Source organism: Pipra filicauda, unplaced genomic scaffold (genome assembly GCF_003945595.2).
Source record: "Pipra filicauda isolate LSUMZ 115617 unplaced genomic scaffold, ASM394559v2 scaffold76_size2844353_pilon, whole genome shotgun sequence".
NCBI classification, from domain to species: domain Eukaryota; kingdom Metazoa; phylum Chordata; class Aves; order Passeriformes; family Pipridae; genus Pipra; species Pipra filicauda.
The window spans coordinates 2013750-2035259 of NW_024104942.1; the positions used below are offsets into that span (position 1 = coordinate 2013750).

The 21510-nt window shown below is 35.0% G+C and overlaps 1 protein-coding gene across 1 annotated transcript in view; it reads right to left on the minus strand.

Annotated features, from left to right (window-relative positions):
• The window catches only part of DENND1B (DENN domain containing 1B), a 157656-nt gene that overhangs the window by 32267 nt on the left and 103879 nt on the right, over window positions 1–21510 (minus strand). Inside the window, exons 11-14 of the mRNA XM_027713318.2 lie at window positions 21353–21398; window positions 19751–19852; window positions 11763–11888; window positions 3057–3158 (exon numbers count right to left, since the gene is read on the minus strand). Coding sequence (XP_027569119.1) covers window positions 3057–3158; window positions 11763–11888; window positions 19751–19852; window positions 21353–21398 — 376 coding nt within the window. The remainder of the gene's footprint in view (window positions 1–3056; window positions 3159–11762; window positions 11889–19750; window positions 19853–21352; window positions 21399–21510) is intronic.

The window sequence follows — 21510 nt, forward strand, 5'->3', positions numbered from 1 at the left end:
TCTTTTTAAGAAAAATGTACAATTAAATATCCTAATAATTTAAGAATAATGATTACCAGGGTTTTAACATTAAATCTATTCAGGGCAAAAGGCACCTTTACAAAACTAAAGCCAGCGAATTGCAGCAAATTGAACCTCACACACCCCTAATAGCTGTGATCCATTTCAGCATATTTATCATTAATTACTTCTACAAATTCCTGGAAAAATGTATGTTTTCCATAAACAGTTTGGTTTACTCTCTGTCAGAGATATATAAACAGCCCTTTCAACTTCCAGAACATGCGAAGTCATCAACATGATGTAAAAGTTAACTCTGTAATTTATAAGTCTGAGAGAAGGGCTGGAGGCTAAAAGATAATACAGACATTGCCCCTGCCAAAAATATACTGTCTCCATTCTCAGTAAAGACTAAGATGCTGAATATGGGTAATGAAAACAAGATACAGAGATGAACATTATAACACCCAAGGAATAAAACTCAAGTCAAAAACCCCCTAGTTTCAAATCTGCTACATGATGCTAAGAAAACCAGCACATATATCTGGAAATTAATCTCATTTTATGAATCTATCAAGGTAAAGGAAGCATAGTTGAAGTGCAGAATAACAGTAACATTACTTAAAAACCAAAAATTGTTATAAGTGCTGGTCTGTCAGTTTGCCTTTAACAACTTAATGAGGCTTACAAATAGATTTTGGGGGAGAAAAATGCTAAATGAGTAAATGAAAAATATATGAGTTATCAAAACACTGATTCTCACAGGCTCTTTGATAATTAATTTCCTAGATAAAGGAAATGCAATTCATCTATACCACAGAAAAGACTCTTGCATTTCAAAATACTAGTTAGAGGAAATAAAAGCAGAGTACCTGAACAGTACACCTGAACTTTAGGCTGGATGAGGACTGGCCCAAGAAGGAGATAAGAGCTTGTAATGACAGGAGAAGTGTCAAGATGAGCTGTGGCCATGGTAAAGGTAAGCACTGGGACTGATCCCATTTACAGGTTAGGTAATGATTTTGGTACAAAAGATTGGCATGTGCTAATACATTTGGGGATATCACTAAACAGAAAGCACATCAAAATGCAATATAAAGTAAAAACAGATGATGTTGAAGATGAAAATAATCTGAATGGGAGTAACACAATTAATTAATCCCATCATTTATTCTGACAGAGGTTTCCTGGTACTTTGGTGAAAATACATTACAACTTTCAAACTTGAAAGAGTGATTAAATTAGAGGAATTAACATGTTTTAATGTAGGAGAGAGACGATTAAAAACCTACAAAGAAAAAAGGACAGAGGAAGGATTTTATAAAGTGGCACAAAGAGAGCTCACTTGTCAGTTATGGCAAAAAGGGTATATTTAAACTACCAACTTTCTGCTTGGTCTAGGTTTAAGGCTGTCTCTAAGAACTATTTCCTGCTTAAAAGACCTTCCATAACAGAATAAAATATAGTCTGGTCTCTCTGAACACAAACAACTTTGAAAACAGCTCATTTGTCAGGGGGAAAAACTGGCAAAGATGCAGTTGGGCTGAGAATTAGTTGAAAAAGTAGGAGTAACCTTTGCAACAAGAACTAGAGGAATGAAAAAAAACTTTCTACTACTACTACTACCACTATTAAACCACACACATCATCAAAATTGTTACTATTTCCTAATCCTCTAAAGTATATTATTTCCTTTAGTGGAAATAAAATTAAAACAAACTGTAAACTTATTCTGTTTAATTGAACACTTTAAAATGTAGTAGGTAAGTACAGAGCCACATTGACAAGCCCATTCATTTCAGTGGAATAGAACCTATTTCTTACAGCCAGAGATCTTGCTTTAGTACTAGTAGTATGACAACAGTTTAGAAACATTGTTTGTAAGCACCTTTCTATTAAGAAAGTTTCATGCTACCTTATATCACAAAGATACACAAAATGTAAACAACACTTCAGTCTGTGACTTCTTTCCATTTCAGCCCAATCAATCATACTTCAAAAGGTTTCAGATTTCTTATTTTAAGTTCACATTTTTTATTGTATAACATACACCACATTAAAACTGAATGAGCCCCATTCTATGATCGTATTTTCACAGGACTTCTAAAAAGCATCATCATTGCACAAATCTTTACTTTAGGCATGAGCCTCTGATTAACACCAAATGTTTTTTTTAAAATTAGAAGATTCTATATATAATGAATTTCCCTTATCTATCATGGTAGTATATCTTCAAAAAAGTCCTCCAGATTATTTAAACATGAACTCCTGTGTATCAATCATTTCAGGTATTTGCAGGCAAATATGTACTTTTATGAATCTTCTGATTTCATTCAGATCTTCCTTGATTTTCCTAAAAATCTAGTAGTAAGTTTAACACCCTTTTGATGCAATTGCAAGATCATGCAATCTCCTGATGAAAAGGGAGAAAAAAGGACTTAGAGAATAAAATCAAAGAACAAAAATAATTTTAAAGTCTGTAATCAAACTATAACTATGCTGCGCCAGACATTCAACAACTTGTTCCCTATTAATCCAGAATCTGCATTAACAGATCAGCTAGAATATGTTCAGGCCACCCCTATGGCTAAGGCTTGTAACATTCTCTGTGTGCATACTTCAAAGAGCCTAGCAAAGAAAACTGCAACTGCAGTATGAATCCAGTTTTTAAATAAAACGCCACTGAAGTCCAATTTAAGTAAGCACTATGTTGTTTAAGCTCTTTGGTTGTGAGCCAAGAGAGCTGAAAATGAAGTTCAACCATCAAGCTGGGAGATCCATGGTTTTTCCTGTTTAGATGGGTTTCTGACTGGCTTTGAAGAGATGCTGCACTGGCTTTGCACCCTGGAGTCATTTTTTTGTTCGGCTTCATCACTGCTCTTTTTAACTATAAGTGAAGATTTAAAAATACAACAAAAGTGTGATGACTGTACACAAAGTGCCTGTACTTATATCTCATCCCAGAGCTCCATAACCTGACAGAAAGGAAAATGTATTTAAATAGAGATATGTTTTAAGAGAAAATCATTAAACATGGGTCATTTAACCTCTCATACCTGTTTAAACAGCTGAAGATTAACAGCAGTTTCCAAGAACTGCTTAGTCGTACTGGAACGATGCTTCACAAAACTATTCTCACAGAAAGTTATAGGCTCTCCCTAAAAAATTTAAACAGAAAAAGTTAGATGCTAAGTAGAGTATACATATATGTTGATTAATACAAAATTCTCCGTCACAACTGTATCTATTTCTTAATAGATAAATACAAATATTCCCTTTCAAGAAGTCTTGATAATGTGCATGCAACTAAACAGATCTAGAGGACAACAAAAAAAGCCCAAAACAGAAGCTACAAACTTTTTGAAACATTGTTATAAAAAAAGTTTGAACATTAACACTTAATACAGTAAAATGTATTTTCCCACATGGGAAAAGTGCACAGCCTATAGTCACCAAAAATCCTGCACCAAACCACTTGGATGATGAAAGAAGATAAACAAGTATTCATTGAAAAGTCAGTGCTTGTTGGAAAAAAATGTTTACTGAAAACAACACTCATTTAAAAATAAGAAATGTTAATGAGAGTATTTATAAACAATCAAACTAACTCCAATGTTATTCCCTAATTTCATTTAACATTTGCTGTCTTCACTATGCACAGACCACTGGACATTCCTGAGGAGCATTCCCTTCATTTTGTTATGGATTTCACCAAAAAGCCAAAAAACCTCTCACCCAGATTTACAAAAACAAAATTACCAGGTTAGAAACAACTACCAAGGGTCTCAAAGACAAAACTTGGAATTAACGAAATGCAACACCTAAATCTACCACAGAAAATTTTACTGCCCAAAAGATACATCTGCAGTGCAGTTCCACAGCAGAATAAGAGATACCTCAGCCATTCAAAAAAAGAAAGATCAAAGACAGCCACTATCCTAATCTTTACAACAGCTCTAACTGGCAAGCCACTTGAAAGACAAATTTATTCTTGCCCATGATCACCACAGCTTTGTGCTCCTAACCCTGTTTAACTCTGATGGCACATGTCACTCCATGCATTTCCCCACCATTGTGGTGCTTACAGAATGTCACAAAGTTTTTTCTCCATGTGACCTGGGTTTGGTGGAGCAACTCTAAATCATTTTCAAGTGTTCTTTACACCTTACACTTGGATTCTAATTGGTTCAAGTGTGACCTAAAGAAATGCTGCAGTAGAAACACTGTGATGTCATTTTAAAAGCCTATTCTTATACTATCAAAAACTTCCCTCTTTTTGAGTCTCTCTTTTAAGAGGTCCAGTCCTACTCAGCAAAGTACTTAAGTGCATGTTTAACTTGTTTTTAAGTTTTACATCCTTATTTCTTTATGGAACCTCTGACTTTATAAAAGATCTCTCCCTGAAAGAGCTAGAAGCCTTAAATTCACCCAGCACAATCCTTCCCCTGTCACGGGGTAGCTGGAGTGCTCTGATACAAACCCACCCCAGTACAATGCAGCACTGTGTCAGTCAAATCCCAGGAGAAGCACCCAAGTTACTCCCCTTACTTATCCTGAGATAACTGGTGAACACTGTACACATGCAGGACATGCTGGATCTGCCAAATAGCTGGAAATGTTCGTGGTACTTTAAATAGCACTGCCTTCCTGACCCACTTTGCATTAGCTATTCTTGAGCTCCTAAAGACTCTTGTCTTAAGAAGATGACTCCAAGCTACTTAGCAAATCAACGTGCATCAAAACAAATGGAATAGTTTCCAGTGAGACATGGTGGTATAAGACACAGTGCTCCTGAGGGCAGACTCCCTCCTCCGTTCCGTTGCTCTTCCAAAATATTTCAAGGCAGCAAATTAAAACAACTCCTTATATATACATATATTATATATATATATATTTATTTATTGTGTTGTTACACAAAGAAGCGATTTCTGGAAATATAGAGGCTTTGTGGGAGTGCAGCTCTGACCAGATGATGGCTCATGACATAGTAAGAAACATTAAATTTAGGACTAAAGAGAGAAAATATTTTCATAATATATCATTTAGGAAAATAAAAACTAAGCTCCTGCTTCCCACTGTCACTTCCCCAATTGTCTGGGAAAGATGAGAGTAAAAAGGAGAGGTTGTCTCCCAGCAGGAGAGAAAACAGGTGTGTTTGCTCTCCCTTTCACATCAGCCAGGGAAGAGGGAGAAGTCAGAGAGTTTTCTGATGGCATTTCTCCTGCCCAAGTCATCTAACAGAACACCAGGATATGGTAGTTCAACACACATTTCTAGTGCATGGGTGTAATGTTTTCCCAAATACTTTCCTTTAATCACTGGATGCTTCAGATACCTGGTAAGCACTCATGCATTGGTGCATCCGTTCCCTTATCAGTACAGTTCAGAGACAGAATAACCAAAGCTATTTCTTTCCTGAAAATGTATTTAGTTCTCTAAAGAGTTCACATCCAAAACCCACCCTTGTTATTTGAACCCACTGACTGTGAGATTGCTTTAAAAATTGGAGTAGGTTTAAAGCTCCTACCTATTCAGCATATGAAAATGAGAAAATCTGTTGAAACCTGTAGCAATTCCACACAGAAGTTTTCTTGGGCTATCTGTGCTAACTTTAATGAAACTGAATTAAATAACACAACTCTGAGTTATTTATTTGTTCAAGGCTCTGATCAACAAAAAAGTTTTCTGAATAAAACTTTTACAAATCTTCAAGATTATTACTGTAAACACAAAGCTTCTTGAAGTGCTATTTAACAAGTAAATTACTGAATCGATATAAACAAAAATAGCCCTAGATGCTTTCATATGTAAAGCTTGTAACATTCTTGTTTCTGTAAATACAGCTGACTACCTTTAGAAACTGAGGTTTGGATGAATGCTTCACTGTTATTTAACTACCAGACCATCAACTGGCCCCTGTGGTATTGATCTACAATGTACTTTCAAAACAAGTTCGATCAAAACTCAGTGGGGACTCTGTACTGAAAAGTAGACAGCTAATACTCAGACCAAACAATCTATGCCCAAACATGATATCTGTCCTTTTAACAACAGTTGCTATAGAATTTTCTTTCCCTTTCATAGCTTGCCACACACAGCAGGAATTTCTTGCTCTAAGCTACATTCACATTTTAAGTACGCTATTTATACAGACCTCAATGGAACATGAAAACTGAGCTAAACCAGTGTGATCATTTTAAAAGAAAAAATAACCTAGATTAGAAAGTATGTTTGTGCTTTCTAAATCTAGTGATATTTAACTTGAACAAGAAGTACAAACATTTTAATTTTTTATTTCAGACAACGTTGCATCGCTCTAGCAAGAGATGACTCGTTCCAACTATTAGTTCTATTGCAACAATTAATATAATTTCATATGGCAGCTCTCGCTTATTTCATGAGGAATATAGGGCAGGTAGGTATGGCCATAGCTTCATTGGGGTTTTTTATAATTTATTTTTTAAAAACACCATAATTTTAAATACCATTTTGGTTTAGATATTAAAATTTCTCTGTTTAAAATCAAGGAAATACAAAGTTGAAATTTCATCTGCTGTCATGACATTCAGACATAAAGGCCAAGGGATAAATGAGCATGCACTATGATTCTACTCAGGAAGTTACCATTTACAAACCAATTTCTCCCAAATTTGTAAAGTTTTTGTAATCTGCTAAAAAAAAAAAAAAAAAATTCAAATATGCTGATATTTCTTATAGTCACAATTATCCCCTACAACAACTCCTATTAATACAATATCTATATTCAAGAAAGGACCACTGCAGTCCTTAAGACAAATAAAACAATAAGTTTTTCAACATGTAAAATAGAAGTCTTATGGAAGTCACAATAAATAGTCATAACTCTGCTTTTCATTCCACTGGGTGGTTCTGGATTTATACACAAACTATGTTCTGGCATTTCATTACTCTTGCTTCTGTACTCTGCTGTACTTTCTATACTTCACTCTTGGGAGAAAGGTAAACAAGTCAATGGTCATTTCAAGAGACACCTGTCCTTAAAAGGTTTCATTTTGAAACTCAATTACAATCAATCATTATTTATGCATTCTCAAATAATTCAGGTGCATTCTGAATCTCAAAATATTTTTATTTCCAATATAACATTTTATTGTATTATTTTGATTTATTGCATATTGAATGCAATACTTGGCATCTGTTGGACAGCTGATGTCACTACTTAAAACAGTGTCAATATTGGTCCAAAGCACTCCAGTTAGCATTCAATTAAAGTGAGGTCTGACAGGTTGTGCTATCTTCAACACGGAAGTTAGCTTGGCCCCCTGGTGTGATGATGAGACCATGAACTCCTACTGCTGAGCATTTCAGAGCAAGCCATTAGCCTTTGCTCTTCATTTCTTAATTTCTGATGAGTGATGTTACAACCATCATAACTTAAAACAAAGCTATTCTGGGTTTATTTCTTTTGTTTTAACATCTAGAGCTTTAAGGACTTTTTCCCCAAAAGAGGTGATCTTTTTCAATGACTTCATCTTTTGTTAGATAATGCTTGAAAAAAAGTCAACTTTTCAAAGGCAGAAAATAAGTTAATGTTCCTTATTTTTCATTTTCTTTTAATACAAGTGTCATAAAGTAATAGGCTTTGTTTATTTGAAATGTATTCTTCTTGCCATTTTTTTAATAAAAAATGAAATATCACATCTGAATTTCTTCCAGATGTTTGCTGCTTAGAATCATACAACTTTTCTGCTTATTTTTTCTGATGATGTTAAAATTAATTTCTATCATGGTGAACACTTTTAGGCTCACTATTTTTTAACTACTTCTTCATTCTATTGTCTGCCTCTCCCTCTCTAGATATAGATTGGGAATATTGCCTTTTTAAGAATTCTTTACATCATATATTGTTTTATTACCTGACAATAATGCATATGACTATCGGAAAAAAATTTACTAGTCTTTGCTTTCATCAGCAAGGTTTGCCCATGTACATGCAAGCAAAAACATGTAAAGTAAAATAGGTAGGAAAAACCCAATGTCACACATATTATGACGACAACATTACACAAATTGCACAAATTGCCATATTTGTATCTATGTCCTACATATGCATGCAATTCTGAAACATGAAATATGCAATATTATCCATGATAAATCCCCAAATGCTGAACCACCTAAAGAAATTAGGAGCAACAAAAGGTTCAAGACCAAGCCGTAAGCACCCAAAGCAAACAATTTGGATTTGTACATGAATTTACATGATGTAAAAAGCATTTATCCCACAACACTGCTCACTGCAATGCCTCAGCAGGGTTAGACTGGTGATCAAAACTGTTTGTGATCACTGATGTTGCACAGTGGCTCTCACTGCAGCTGCTGGCTGGGTGAGAATAACAACACACTGACCGCTTGCCTTTCTGTATTCCAGGGCTCCTTATGGCAAAACAATTCCAATGGCCTCATTGCCACTGCTGGAAATCCACCCACAAACAGGCCATGCACATTCCCCTGTCAGAGCATTTCACCCAAGGTCTCCAAATTGATTGCAGTTCTCTATGTGAATGAGACCATATAAAACAAAACCATTATAATTTACCATTCTGCTGACAATACTTTTTTTTCTGGATTATTTTTTGATCACAATGACACTGAAGCAATTTTTTCAATCATCCCCACCTACCATGCATGAAGTGGATTCCTCCTGGATTAAACTAAAGCAGAGCTCCAGTTAGTCACAGGTATTCAGCATTCAACACCAGACTAAAATGAGAACCATAACAGAGCCAGAAATGCACACTGTGCACACTATAGCCCACTAGCTGGGTTGCTTTGCCCTGCAGATCCACTCCTATTATGCAATATTTGCTAATGTAAAGTGTACATATTAAATAAACACTCTTGGCAGTTATACCAGTTTGACAGATTAATTTAGTATCATGATTAAATCAGAAAAAACAACAATTTCTACTTTTCTTGGAAACTTTTACTGGATTAAGTTTTTTATTATCATTTAATACACACAAAAAATATTATCACCTTTATCTATTACATGTCATATTTCCTGTCTGTATTAGAGTAGTCAGATTTTCCATATGGTCTTTTAGAGTCCCATGAACTCCTTCCAAGACCCCTGAAGATTCCCATTTTCCCTTTCACCAATCATTTTTTTCAATAATTGCTAGACGTTTGTTCAAGACATATTGCTACACCGAGGAGAATCTGTCCTGTGCTGAAAACAAACAGTTGCACAGAATGAGTGTTCAGTGTGATGAACAGCGTTGGGAGTGAAGAGAAGTGTTGGATGAGTACAGACACTATTAAAGCTGTTCTTTACTCAAAGTGAATATTAATGACAGTTGTTTCATGTTTCGAGTTAAAAATCATACAGGACACAGTTGCAAGGAAAACAGTTCACTTGAACATATTTTTCACCTTTCCAGCGATCGATAACTATCCAAATACACTATTTTATTCTTCATCAGGATGTTTGCAATCCTCAAAATGCTACCCCCCAAAACCTCTCAGTTCTTGATTTTGAAAATACAACAAGCTTATTTATAGTGAAAGGATTTCAAATCTATATAGAAAATATTTTCATTTTAAGTATTTTCCCTACAAATTTTCTCCAAGAATACTACTTGAGTTTTGAGACTCTTGAAATAGTCCTAATACAGTCAGACGTGATTTGATTTTTGAGCTTCCCAATCCACAATGCAAAAGGCAAATGTGGAATGAGCTGAACAATCACAAGAAAACTCCTCTTAGTTTCTACTAATCCAAATCTACTAATTCAAATTTTCTTTCAGAATAAAAATTCTGTGAAATCCTAAATTAGATAAGATAATGTGAACACGGCACAAAATAAACATTACACTTTCCTTATTTGTTTTTAAATATGCTTTGTCTTTGGACAAGTTGATATCAATCCAGGATAAGCTAGTATTTGCCAGCAGACTTCTGCCTGCTAAGATACTCTGAAATAACTTGTCTTTAAAAAAAATAATCAGGCTACAATGGTTTCATAAGTATCTTCTCTTACATGCAATCAGTGGAGCCAAAAAAAGATAAATCTGCAAAAGAAAACAATGCAGAAAGACTTCAAAGGTCACTTTGACAAATGTCTGCTAGTCAAATGAGGCATAGTGCAATACTTCCAATGCAGCACAAATGTAGATATCTCAGATATGCCAACTGCTAAACTGAAATAAAATGGAAATCAGTTAAAGGAGAGCTCATTTCAACAGAGATACAAACCGAGATGCTAAAGAACTTGCACATTCAGTTCAACAGTTACCAAAACAAAGGACTGACTGAAGCTTATTCCTGGTCAGAACAGAGCTAAGGACATCAACCAGGCTGACATCATTCTGTTCACATGTATCGAATGTAGATTAAGACATTTTTTGACTTAACAGCTCTTACTGCAGGCTGCTGTGAGCCAACATGGACTAGTGTCCTCACCTTTAGACTAGAGAACAAATCAGAAAACCCCTCCTGAAGCAAGGCCACATAATGCCACACTATCTGATTTGTTGAAATCATTTATTCTACTGAAACAAGTAGGGAAAGTGTTGAAATCCAGCAATTTTTTAGAACAGGTGCAGCCACTTCAATATGCTATGCAGACTGGCTTTCCATATCATATGAAAACTGCCAAACACAAACACCTGAACTAAACCCTTGAACACACTTCACTTCTGAACGGATTACTTTCCATCTCAGTAACAAAGGCCATCCATCAGTGGCACAGACACCTCGTGTGCAAAATGCTCTTGGCAAAAAAGACTACCTGTAAGAGAACCGCTTGGGTAGAAGGAGGACTGTGCCATACTGTATTTTAATGTTCCCTCCAGTAAAAGGCTCATCTGGAGACTTTTTCCATCAAGGAAAACCACATAGTTCCTTACCCAGCTACAGAATGCATCGTGCTCCTTACCCCCAAACAAACATCCACCAGCTTTACAAACTTGACTTCTCAAGTGGAGATAATTTTCTTCTATCAAATCTCCATATTTACCTGAATTCATCAGATAAACAAACATTGTATCCATGGAATCCAATTTAGCCAATGTCATCTCAGTGCATTTTATCAAATGGAACTACTATCAGCAGTTTGCAAGTATCATAGGAAAACAATCTGGAGTGATAGACGAAATGAACCTCTAAGTTTTTTTTCTGGTAAATTATTTTATCTCCAAAAGGTTCAATATGTGCCACCCTCATAAACCAGAAATGATGAAAGTCCATAACACATTAATTGACTGAGTAACAGTAAAACATCGGAAAAAAGTTCTGATGGGATGAAATGAGTTTTCATTTCTCCTAAATTCTAAGAGTAATCAAGACAAATCTACAATATGAGAAATGCATGTTTGACTCATATCTGGTGTTTACTAGGAAATAAGATTCTGGCCTCAAACACAGCAAAGTCTCTGTACTGGTACAGTGAAAAATGATAGAGTTTGAAAGGCGCAGCCTCTTCAGTTCTTCACCACATTAAATCAGGTGAGCTGTGTGTAAGCAGTTTCATGAATACAATCTCATTTTATACGAAATAAGTTATAAAACTGATACAAATTAGAAAATAGCTGACTTTGGATGACTATTTATTCTTCAGTACAACTCACTGTCAGGAGACGGTAGTGTCAATGTATCCTTAGCATAGAGTAAGATTTAAAACAGGCTGTTTTAGACTGGGATAAAACATTTCATATTTTCCTCGCAAAGAATGAGACCACACTCTTACAAATTAAGGAGAAAAAGTAATAATGAAGCCATCTTACTGGTCTGTATCTTAGTGCATCTCTGTAGGATCCAAACAGTGCTGCCTGTGCCCGAAGAAAGGCCTTGGCTACTCCATCGCCCGTAGCTGTGGACTGCTTTTTCAGTTTATTTTTCAAGGCCGAGACCTGCACGACAGAGTGGAACAGTTAAATTAACACCTCAGAAATTGGTACAGCGAGGTATGAACCCAATCAGCAGGCAAACCATGGTGTCTACAGGTCAGCCAAAAATTCATCCTCCTCCTTGATAGCTTATCTTTTTAACTGCAAAGAGCACCTGCTGGTCTGTTAATTGAAATGAAAGCAGGGGATGACGGTAGAGTGCTAATGCAAATTGGTTTATGCTCTCTTTTTCTTTTTTTCCAAGGCCTCTTGACATAAATAAGCTTAATTATTTTACAGTAAAATTCATGTGAGCCACTTTTCTGCAGATTTTTTTTCATCAAAACATGTACTTACTTGTCTGAATGAAGACAGTTGGATATGTTCTATTTATGCTATGAAGGTTTATTTTTAAGGACCCTTAATGTTCCCTTACTACTCAGTTTCAGGGCATATCTCTTAAGTCAAATTACTATCTTACATCATTTCTCATGCACCATGGGAGTACCTGCTACCCCTGTCAAACAGCTGACAAAATTTTGTGTAAATTCAGTGCTATCATGCCTTTAGAATTGTCCTCAAATATAAAACACATGAAAAGGAAAAAAAATAAGAACAATAATTAGAAGGTACATTTACTTTAAAAGGAAAAAAACCCCAACATTCTTATTATAGTGGTTCACTTTTTTTTTAAGGTCTGTCTTTTTTTAATTGGCAAATGACAACCACTGATTATACAGAATTAGAGGAAAAAAAGGGACATTTTAATTTAGATCATCCTTACTTGGACACACTTTGGAGGAAAATCACATAATTCTGGAATTGTTGCAGTATTCCTGAAAGATATGTGGAATTACACCCACATTTAGTCTATACTCTCCTAATTTCCATCATGAGGGACACCTGGTGATCTAAGTCAACTCCAATTATGTAGAATACATGTTTCTATATAAGTTTGTATTACAATATACCCAACAGAGCATTATATAAGTCCCTAAACAAAGTAACCTTCAGAGTTATTCTTTAAACAGAACATTATAAATACAAACTTATCACCAAACCAGCTTTCATTCTTTTGGAAATATACGAAAGAATGAGTATCTTTTTGTTTCTTTATGCAAGCAGTCCTGACTGCTCTTGTAGATGATGATTGTAATTGAAGTGTCAACCTAATTAACAACTAAACTTTGAATAATGCTAATGAGAACTGAACATGGCATCAGAGAAAAGACCAGCTCTACAGGTGATAAACCTTCACAGTAGTGACATTTTCCAGTGTAAAGTCACAGTTACTGTGATCTGATCAAAGGGAGAGTCCCCCATTGGGTCCAATTATAACTATAGTTTTGAAAAAAAAAATTATTGAGTTACGATGTTCATAATCTATGCAGAAAGGCCTTTACAGTATAGGTCTTTTCCCCATAGCTGTGATCTTTTCAATTTATATCCAAGCTCCACAGATCTAGATAAAAGTTTAGAGCCTGATTCATTTAGCCCATGGAAAGCATACACCAAGGCTCATTTACGTTTTTTCCTTACAACTCAAAAGGAAAAAAAAAAAGTACAAGTCTGAGTACAAAAACCAGTTAAGAAGTTCAAGGTTGAAGAAATAAATGCATGTCTTGGTTTTGTGAGTATTTTCTTTTTGGTTCTGTACTGTATGATTATTCTATAGTTATTAAAAATAAGGTTTATTTCGCTCTGGGGAAAATAAATGCATATATCCTGGGTAAAGGAAAATCTGCCCATTGATGTTAGCTTAGTTTGACTAAAAAAAAAAGCAGTAACAAGAGGTCAAAAAAAGAACTGGCAACGTTAAAATTTTGTCTCTTATGACAAGCAACGCATCTTCTAAATATAAAGAAGGGAAAAGGTAGAAAATTCTCTACATTCTTTTAAATCTACATTCTTCTAAATCATACCCTGTGAGTTTAGGGAAATTATGGTAGATGATAAGAGAGGGTAAAAGAAGAAAGGAGGTAAAGATGATGAAGAGTAGAAGCATTACATGACAAAGTGGAGAATGTGAAGGAAAATGGTATTGTCTAATTTTCTCAGTTCTGGTAAGCCCTATGCATCCTACCTTCAGTTCAATTAATAGGATGTTTTAGGCAAAAACATGTTAAAAAGAACAATAGAAAGAACAAATCTCCCGCTTCTCTGCCGTGCTGGTATGGTATTATTTAGCAATATTAAGAACATCCCAATAGGCTGGCAGCTTGGAGGTGGGTTCTCCAGGCAGAGGCACACTTTTGTGCTGCTGTTCTGGAGGGAGTTCAAGCCCCAGAAAGGCTATGCTGGAGTTCAAAGAAAGCTCCTCCAATTCCTGCTTCTCTCAGGAGGCAATGCTTAAAGGCAAGAAGAGCTCCATGAGATCATTCTGCAGAAAAACCAGGAGTACAGTGCTCTTAAGAAAAAGCCTGCAGAGATAATGTGAGCCACAACCCTGATTTCCCAGTTGCTCTGACTGGAACCCTGGCTGCAGTACGCTTGAAGTGCCCCTGGGACCTGCCTTGGTTTCCTTCAGGCTGAGGTCAGCAACACACAAGCAGAGAGACAGTGTTTCCTCAGTGCTCATCCCACCCATCAGCTGAGCTGTGCATTTGGGCAGGTTAATGTCAAATTCTCCCAGTTCCATTTAATCAAAGATAGAATGACAAAGTAGTTATTACAGTAAATATAGCAGGTATAGATAAGAGACTGGGTGCTCTGAACTACTTGGAGGACGTGGTGCACAGCAGGACTGTGATTGCTTAGATCCACGCACCTCAAACCAAAGAATTGTGAGACCCCTTTTGGTGACATCATTAACAGCACTTAAAATTTAAAAAAAAAAAAAAAAATCACAAAATTCTGGCACGAAGCCAAAAAAACAGCAAGCAGCATCTGTATCAAAATCTTTTCCTCATATATATTTCAATCCATTTATCTCTCTATGATTAAGAATGCCAAACTTTTTTCTCCCCTTCTTTACATGTCTTAAGCAGAAATAGCCTTTCACAAAGTTTAAAAATAAAGAACTGCAAACAAACAAACCACAGGGGTTAGAATGCTGTTAAAATTTATTTCTGGAAGACACTAGAGATCCGCTTCCGAAAAGGTATTATTAATTTACAATAGAAGCAAACTGTTTTTATCTTCTCCTAGCAACAGCTTCTCATCGGAAGGTGACTTCACTGGACTACTGAACACTGCCAGTGAAGAACAATCTGAGGTTCAGGAAGGTTTAAATCAATAGAATAGCTTTTCAGAGATATAGAAAGTAATGAGATTGATATGTAATTAAGTGTATCTAAAATGTAGAAACATCTTGTGTTGGTCATTAAAACAAAAAGCATCATTTATTCAAATGGTCACCATATGTCCTTTCTAAGATTCCTAAAATAGAACTATCTCAGAAAGAAAGAAACCATGACTAATACCTCTTCAATAACCACATGAGTAGAAGAATTACATAAAATTAAAAGGTTAATAATATCACATAACTATTAATCAAAATCTTTGTTCCTGCAAAAACTTCAGCACACATATAAATTTAAGCACATACAGAAGTATTAAAAATGTTTGTTGCCTGAGAAATACAGAACCATGCACTAGGGTTCCCAAAGACCACCAGGTCTCTGAAAAAAAATATATCCAGGTACTTTTCTGGTGTCAGCAACAGTTGTTCTGTTTTAAACTATTTTTTGATGTTTCCCATGAGATGACACCACTATAAAAGTCAGCCCACTCTCAACAGCAAGAAAGTGAGAGAAGATGGCAGAGAAGAAGAACAAAACAGAAATCTTAAAACAAACTAGAATCTGATATTATCTAAATCAGTATTGCTAATGAAAGGGCTTCTACATATTTGATACAATCTACACGCACAGGATTTAGGCATTTCAGAGAGCCCTCCAGCATTTAATCACACATTTATTTACATGAAAACAACCACTTAAATGCAAATGTTTTCAATACTAGTTGTACTTTTCAATCTCACATTCTAGCTTCTAAGGCTATATCAAGGCTGAACAGAATTGCAGTTCTAACAATTTGTTCACAATAAACAGTTGCCTCATAACACTGCGAACACTGTTGACTCCTCTGAGATTCTAAAATATATTAGTAATATTTTTGGCTATTTTCTGATGGAAGTAACACCATAAATTATGCTATTTACATTTTTCCAAAAATCTTTTTAGATGCACTATTATACAGTGACCCTAATTTCTTTATAATACCATTAATCATCATATTTTCAGAAATAATTTGCACTCCCAGTAACTGCTTTATAAAGTAACCAGTTTGCTACATGAAATACAGCCTATTTCTCAAATGCTACTCTTAGAACAGTAATGTTCATATGCCCAATTTATGGTGTTAAAATCCTCTAACTTTAGGAATCTCAAACTTAAAACTCTAACCCCCAGTTTAGATTCTGTATTGCATCACAGTGTGTAGGCACCACGCACCACAAAGACTGTGCATCTTTCAACAGCTCTGTAGCTTTTACAGTTAACAACATTTAACAACACAGAAGCAGCTAAAAACCTATAAAGTCTATTGTTTTCTGAAGATGATATTTAAAAAAGTTCTGCTCAGTCTATGATTCTAAGACAGTAAGACTTGGCTGCTAAAACTAATGCTGTCAATCCTCCAAGCTGTTTTGGAAAGTGTTCAAATTCGAGCAAAGGAATAATCTTTTTGTCAGAGTTAACTGCAAGCAGGTATTGCAGGATCAAGCCCAAAGTTTATAAATTTCAGTCTATGGCAACAAATGTTCTTTTGCCAACAAATTATTGAAGTGGTGATCTCAGCATTCTTGTATTAGGAAATTTACTCCCACAGAAGTAGCTACTTATTTTCATTTTTTTTAAATTAAAAAATAATAGACAAATTCACAGCAAAATGATGAAACTTAAAAACAAGCGTTCTTGTCAGACGAGAGGAAAAAGAGGGGTTTTCCCCCCTCTAAGAAAACAAAGGATTCCTGAAAGTCTTGCCCTGATTTATTCTTCCAATTTTAAATACCTTAGGAGAAGCGGAACTGCTACTGGCATGGTAGTATTTCTAACAGTCAATAAATCTAAAATATTATGTGTGAATATTGGAATGAAGCCATTAAGAAGATTACAGCATGCAACACAGCAGAGGGTCCTCATGAAAAAAGGACTGGTAATTCAGGACAACTGTGACCACTGACCTTTGCACAGTCAAGACCACTGGTCAGTCTGACAGAATAATAGAGTTCACATGCATAGAAAGTCATCTAGCCTGTAACTATAATTTAAATGCTTAAGTGAATGATTTAAAAATGCCTTTAAATCTCAGTTAATTTATTATATAGTTTATTAGACAATGCCATATAATAATGTTTCTTTCAATCTTAAATTTATCATGAAAAAATTCACAACCAGAGCATTTTAGTAGACATATTACTTATAGGTGGCTAAACTATTAAATAGCTATGGACATCATCAGGCTTATTGATCAGAAAATAATTACTCTGTTTCCTTTGAACACAAGAAACAGTTCTAGAAAACTCTGAAAATACTGCATTTCTTTTGTTAGGCTGTTAAGCAACCTGGAATCGATTTTTGAAAGGGATAGTAAAACTACAGCTTCTATCACATTTTCAGTTCTTCATTCTATTTAATGTTCTTCAGAGGTCTTCATCATATCTTTTTCACCAAAAGTTTCACTACTTTTGTATGTACGCTTATGAGGTTTGTCTATATAACTTAAAATGCTTTACATATATATCTTTGACATTAGCTTTAATGTTTTAAGTCTGACTTACCAGTTTGACTCTACGCTCCTGTGTCTTACACTTTTTACCCAAGATGTTAGCAGCTGCACTGCCCCTCATGAATGCAGAAGAAAGACAAGCATTTTGTAATCTTAAGAGCCAAACACAGACTTGTGTCTTTTGTCTATGCTTTTTGTTTCCAGGTTTTCCAACTATAATTCTATATGGATTCCATTAAATTGTTTTAATTAAAGTGCTTTACAGATTGAAGTGGAGTAAGAGATGGGATTATTCAAATTAAAAGCTTCAATATAAAATCCTCAAATTCTGCAAATATATTTTTCAAAGAACATAGCTATTCTGTTTTGTTTTATATTAGATATGGAACAAAGTATTTTGAGTTTACTCAATAGTCTGTAGACTTGTATAATCTACATTAATATTTATAATAATAATATGCATATATTCTGGGAGAGAATATACTTCTAGAAGTATGAACATCTGTATCCCTATTTTCTTCATGCTGGTCTACTTATTTAGAGATCATTTTGATATGCACCTGTAAAATACATGAGCAGTGCCTCTCGTTGCACAAATATACATTTTGACTTTTTGAAGGACCTCCAGCTACAGCTCCAGTATTTCATAGAATATGATGCCAAATTCTCAATTCCATATCTAGCTATTATTTGGGAAGAGGTATGGACCTTTATGGCCTTATAGCCTCAACCTTACTCACTGAATGCAAGGTCAGTTAAAATTACTGACACACCAGAAAATGACTCATTTTTTTCTTAACTTGTAATACTCTTGAACAATAGAGTACAGTAAAAATTATTGTATATAGGGGTGTGCACTTATATACTTTTCCATACACTAATGTAAATCACAACACATCACAACAATTTTTATAGTCTCTTACTGAGTCCAAAGAAAGACTGTTGCAATGATCTATAAAAAGCCTAGATTTTAACACCCTTAAAATCAAAAGAAACTGTTATGAATATAATCATCAAGAGTTTGATTTCTACTGTACCAAATATATACAAATTACCAACAATAACAAAAGACACGGTGTGTCACTGTAGCACCTTATTCTGATTAGAACATGGGGGTTTTTTTATGACTTAAAATTTCAGAAAATTTAACTCTCTGATTTCACATTTTGATATAAAATTCTTTATCTTGGCAACTATTTGTGATAGCTGGAGCATCTATGACTAAATAATGAAAACGGTGGTTTCACAATTATATTCTTCTAGAGCTCTATTGGGAAAAGCAAGATAAGTGAATTTTGTGGCTATTTAAAGTGATATACAGAGTATGTTCCCCTATAGGCAATAAAAAAAAAAAAAAAAAAAGCAGGGGGGGCACCCTCTGCAAGATCAAAGTCCAGAAAGAACTGGCACTTAATTTATCATCCTTTACAGACAAAAGACAGCTTTCGTCATTTCAAAAGGATCAGATGTCTTTTATGACAAACTGGGTTTGCAGTTTAATTTACAAATAGAATTCTAAGTAAGCAGTCTTTGCTCTGCCAAAGCAAATGACAAACAGTATAGGTTTTCATTCACGCAGCCCTCAGCAGGATAGGAGAGATTAAAATAAAACTGAAATAATTTAGAGAAAACAAATAAATGTTTCAGAAAGTTGAAGAAGATCAAAGCCTGAATTTTCTGACCCCAACTGTACAAGCATTTCTTATTATATTGACCAGTGCCATCAGATCATTAATTAAAAGGAAAGCGCTGGCAGGTGGCAGAGAAGCAGAAGCCGATAATTGGCCCCCTTCTTCTTTTTGCCTTCAAAAACTCTCTCGTTCTTTTGCAAGACATGCCACTAGGCAGACAGAAATGCCTACTTTGTAATATAATGATTAAGATGAGATGAAGAGGCTCTTGCGTTTAAAGCAGCCATGCCTAATGAATGCAGCCGGCTTTATAATTATGATCCTACTTCTACAATAAGGAATATGATGTTCCATTCAACATCTCTGCAACTGTCAAAAAGGTAAAAATCTCAAATGTAGGGGTCTACACTTGGTGCTTTTCACCCCCTTATTCTTTTTATAGCAGTTAGCAAAATGAGGCAAAAATAACTACTAGTAATTCAAGTGTCTATATAAGAAAGAAAGAATGAAATATCTAAGACTCACCACTTCACCAGGTAGGTTGTTCAGGTCATTAAAAGGGGTTTCTAGAGTGTTTGTGTCAACATTTAGCAAAACCACATCCTCCAGTGATCTACTTTTTACTCTCTGTTAAGAAGAAAAAAAATAATGGAAAAGCAATTTACTGTGGCATCCTCCTGAAATACATTTTATTACAATGTACTAGATTACAAATGATGATTTTACAAAGGGCAATAATGGCAAAAACAACAGTTGGAACTTCAGAAGTAGGATTTGTGAAATAGATGCAGCATTCAGAGTAGCTCTTAAAAACATTTCCTACTCTTCAAACATTAAGGTTATATTAATAATCTCTGAAATACAAACATATTCAAAAAATGACTTCTTGAAAACCAAGATTTACAGAACACAGTTAAAGATATTGGAACTATACATATCTTATGACATTTCATTCTCTCATCTTTGTGAAAATCAGATAGGATGTTAATCGTATGATCAAATGAAAACTAGAAAAAAACAAAGTAATTATTTGCAGATTTATCTAAGTCCCAAGCATGTGATGTCTACTAGTATTAAAGACAAATGAATGAAACCCTCTTTCATCAGCATACTTGGCTACCACCTAAGAACTAAACAATTTGTTCCTTTCAGGAAAAAAGGATAGAACTCTTTTCTATATGGTCCTACAATAATACCTAATAATGCAGTCCAGGAAATAAGTCCAGAAGGAATAGAGTGACTTCTTTTTCAGAGCTAGTCTTTCTGTTCCATTATTTTCTGATTGAATAAGAAAAAAACATCCTATTCAAGATATTACAATCAATGCATGCAGGTCATATGAATCTGATGTGAGAGTATGGAAGGCTGTGACTAGAGTTAAGAAGTGTAGATGATAGAAGGCCCCTTTTTGGGAACACAAAAGTGCTGGTGGTTCAGACCTGGGGAGAACCCACCTCATCAGATTAGCAAATGTGAATTGATGCTTAGAAACTGCTTTAGCAGAAGTGTAAATCAAATAATGTTCCCCAATCCATTACCTACTCTGCACGATATTCAGATGACACATGCAGGTTTAATGGTGTCATCAAATGGTTATGGCAAAAGCCAAAACTATTGATCATCCAGCTATTACTTACCAATCAGGTGAGCTCTACGTTCAAATCTGAAAAGGCTACCACTTGTTTTTCGGCAAAAAATACTCATTTCTAAATTAATAGTTATGAATGTCATGGGATGGAATGTTCAGAGGGTCAGGAACATAAATTATCTGGGAAATCACACTAATGCTGAAATCTGACTGATGGTGACCCTAAAATAAATTGTAAGTTTTCTCATTATTGGGCAAATCTGTTGTTGAACCGCTAAAAAGGCAGGAAAATAGCTATCGCTGAGCTTTAACAGAGAGACAAATCATGATGTAGAGTTTACACATCTCCATAAAACACTTCAAAAGTAAGATTTCAAAGAGAGACATATTTTACTTAGTAAAAAACATCTGAAGCTTGAATTTTGTAATTCTGTATGCTAAAATAGAGGGACTTTTTCTGAAGCTTTTCCATCAAAATTATCATTTATGATACACACACCTCATGCTTACCAGTACACTGAAGCATACAGAGAACTTACCTCTATTAAGCTTAAGTGGACGCCAATTAGATAAGGCATCGGAGCACTGAAGAAAAAGAGTGGAAAAGGTCAACTTTTAAGTACCAATATTTGTGGAGCAAAAAAGATATTTTAAATCTTGGTATTTAAGTCACTAGTAAACATCCACTCTTTAAGTC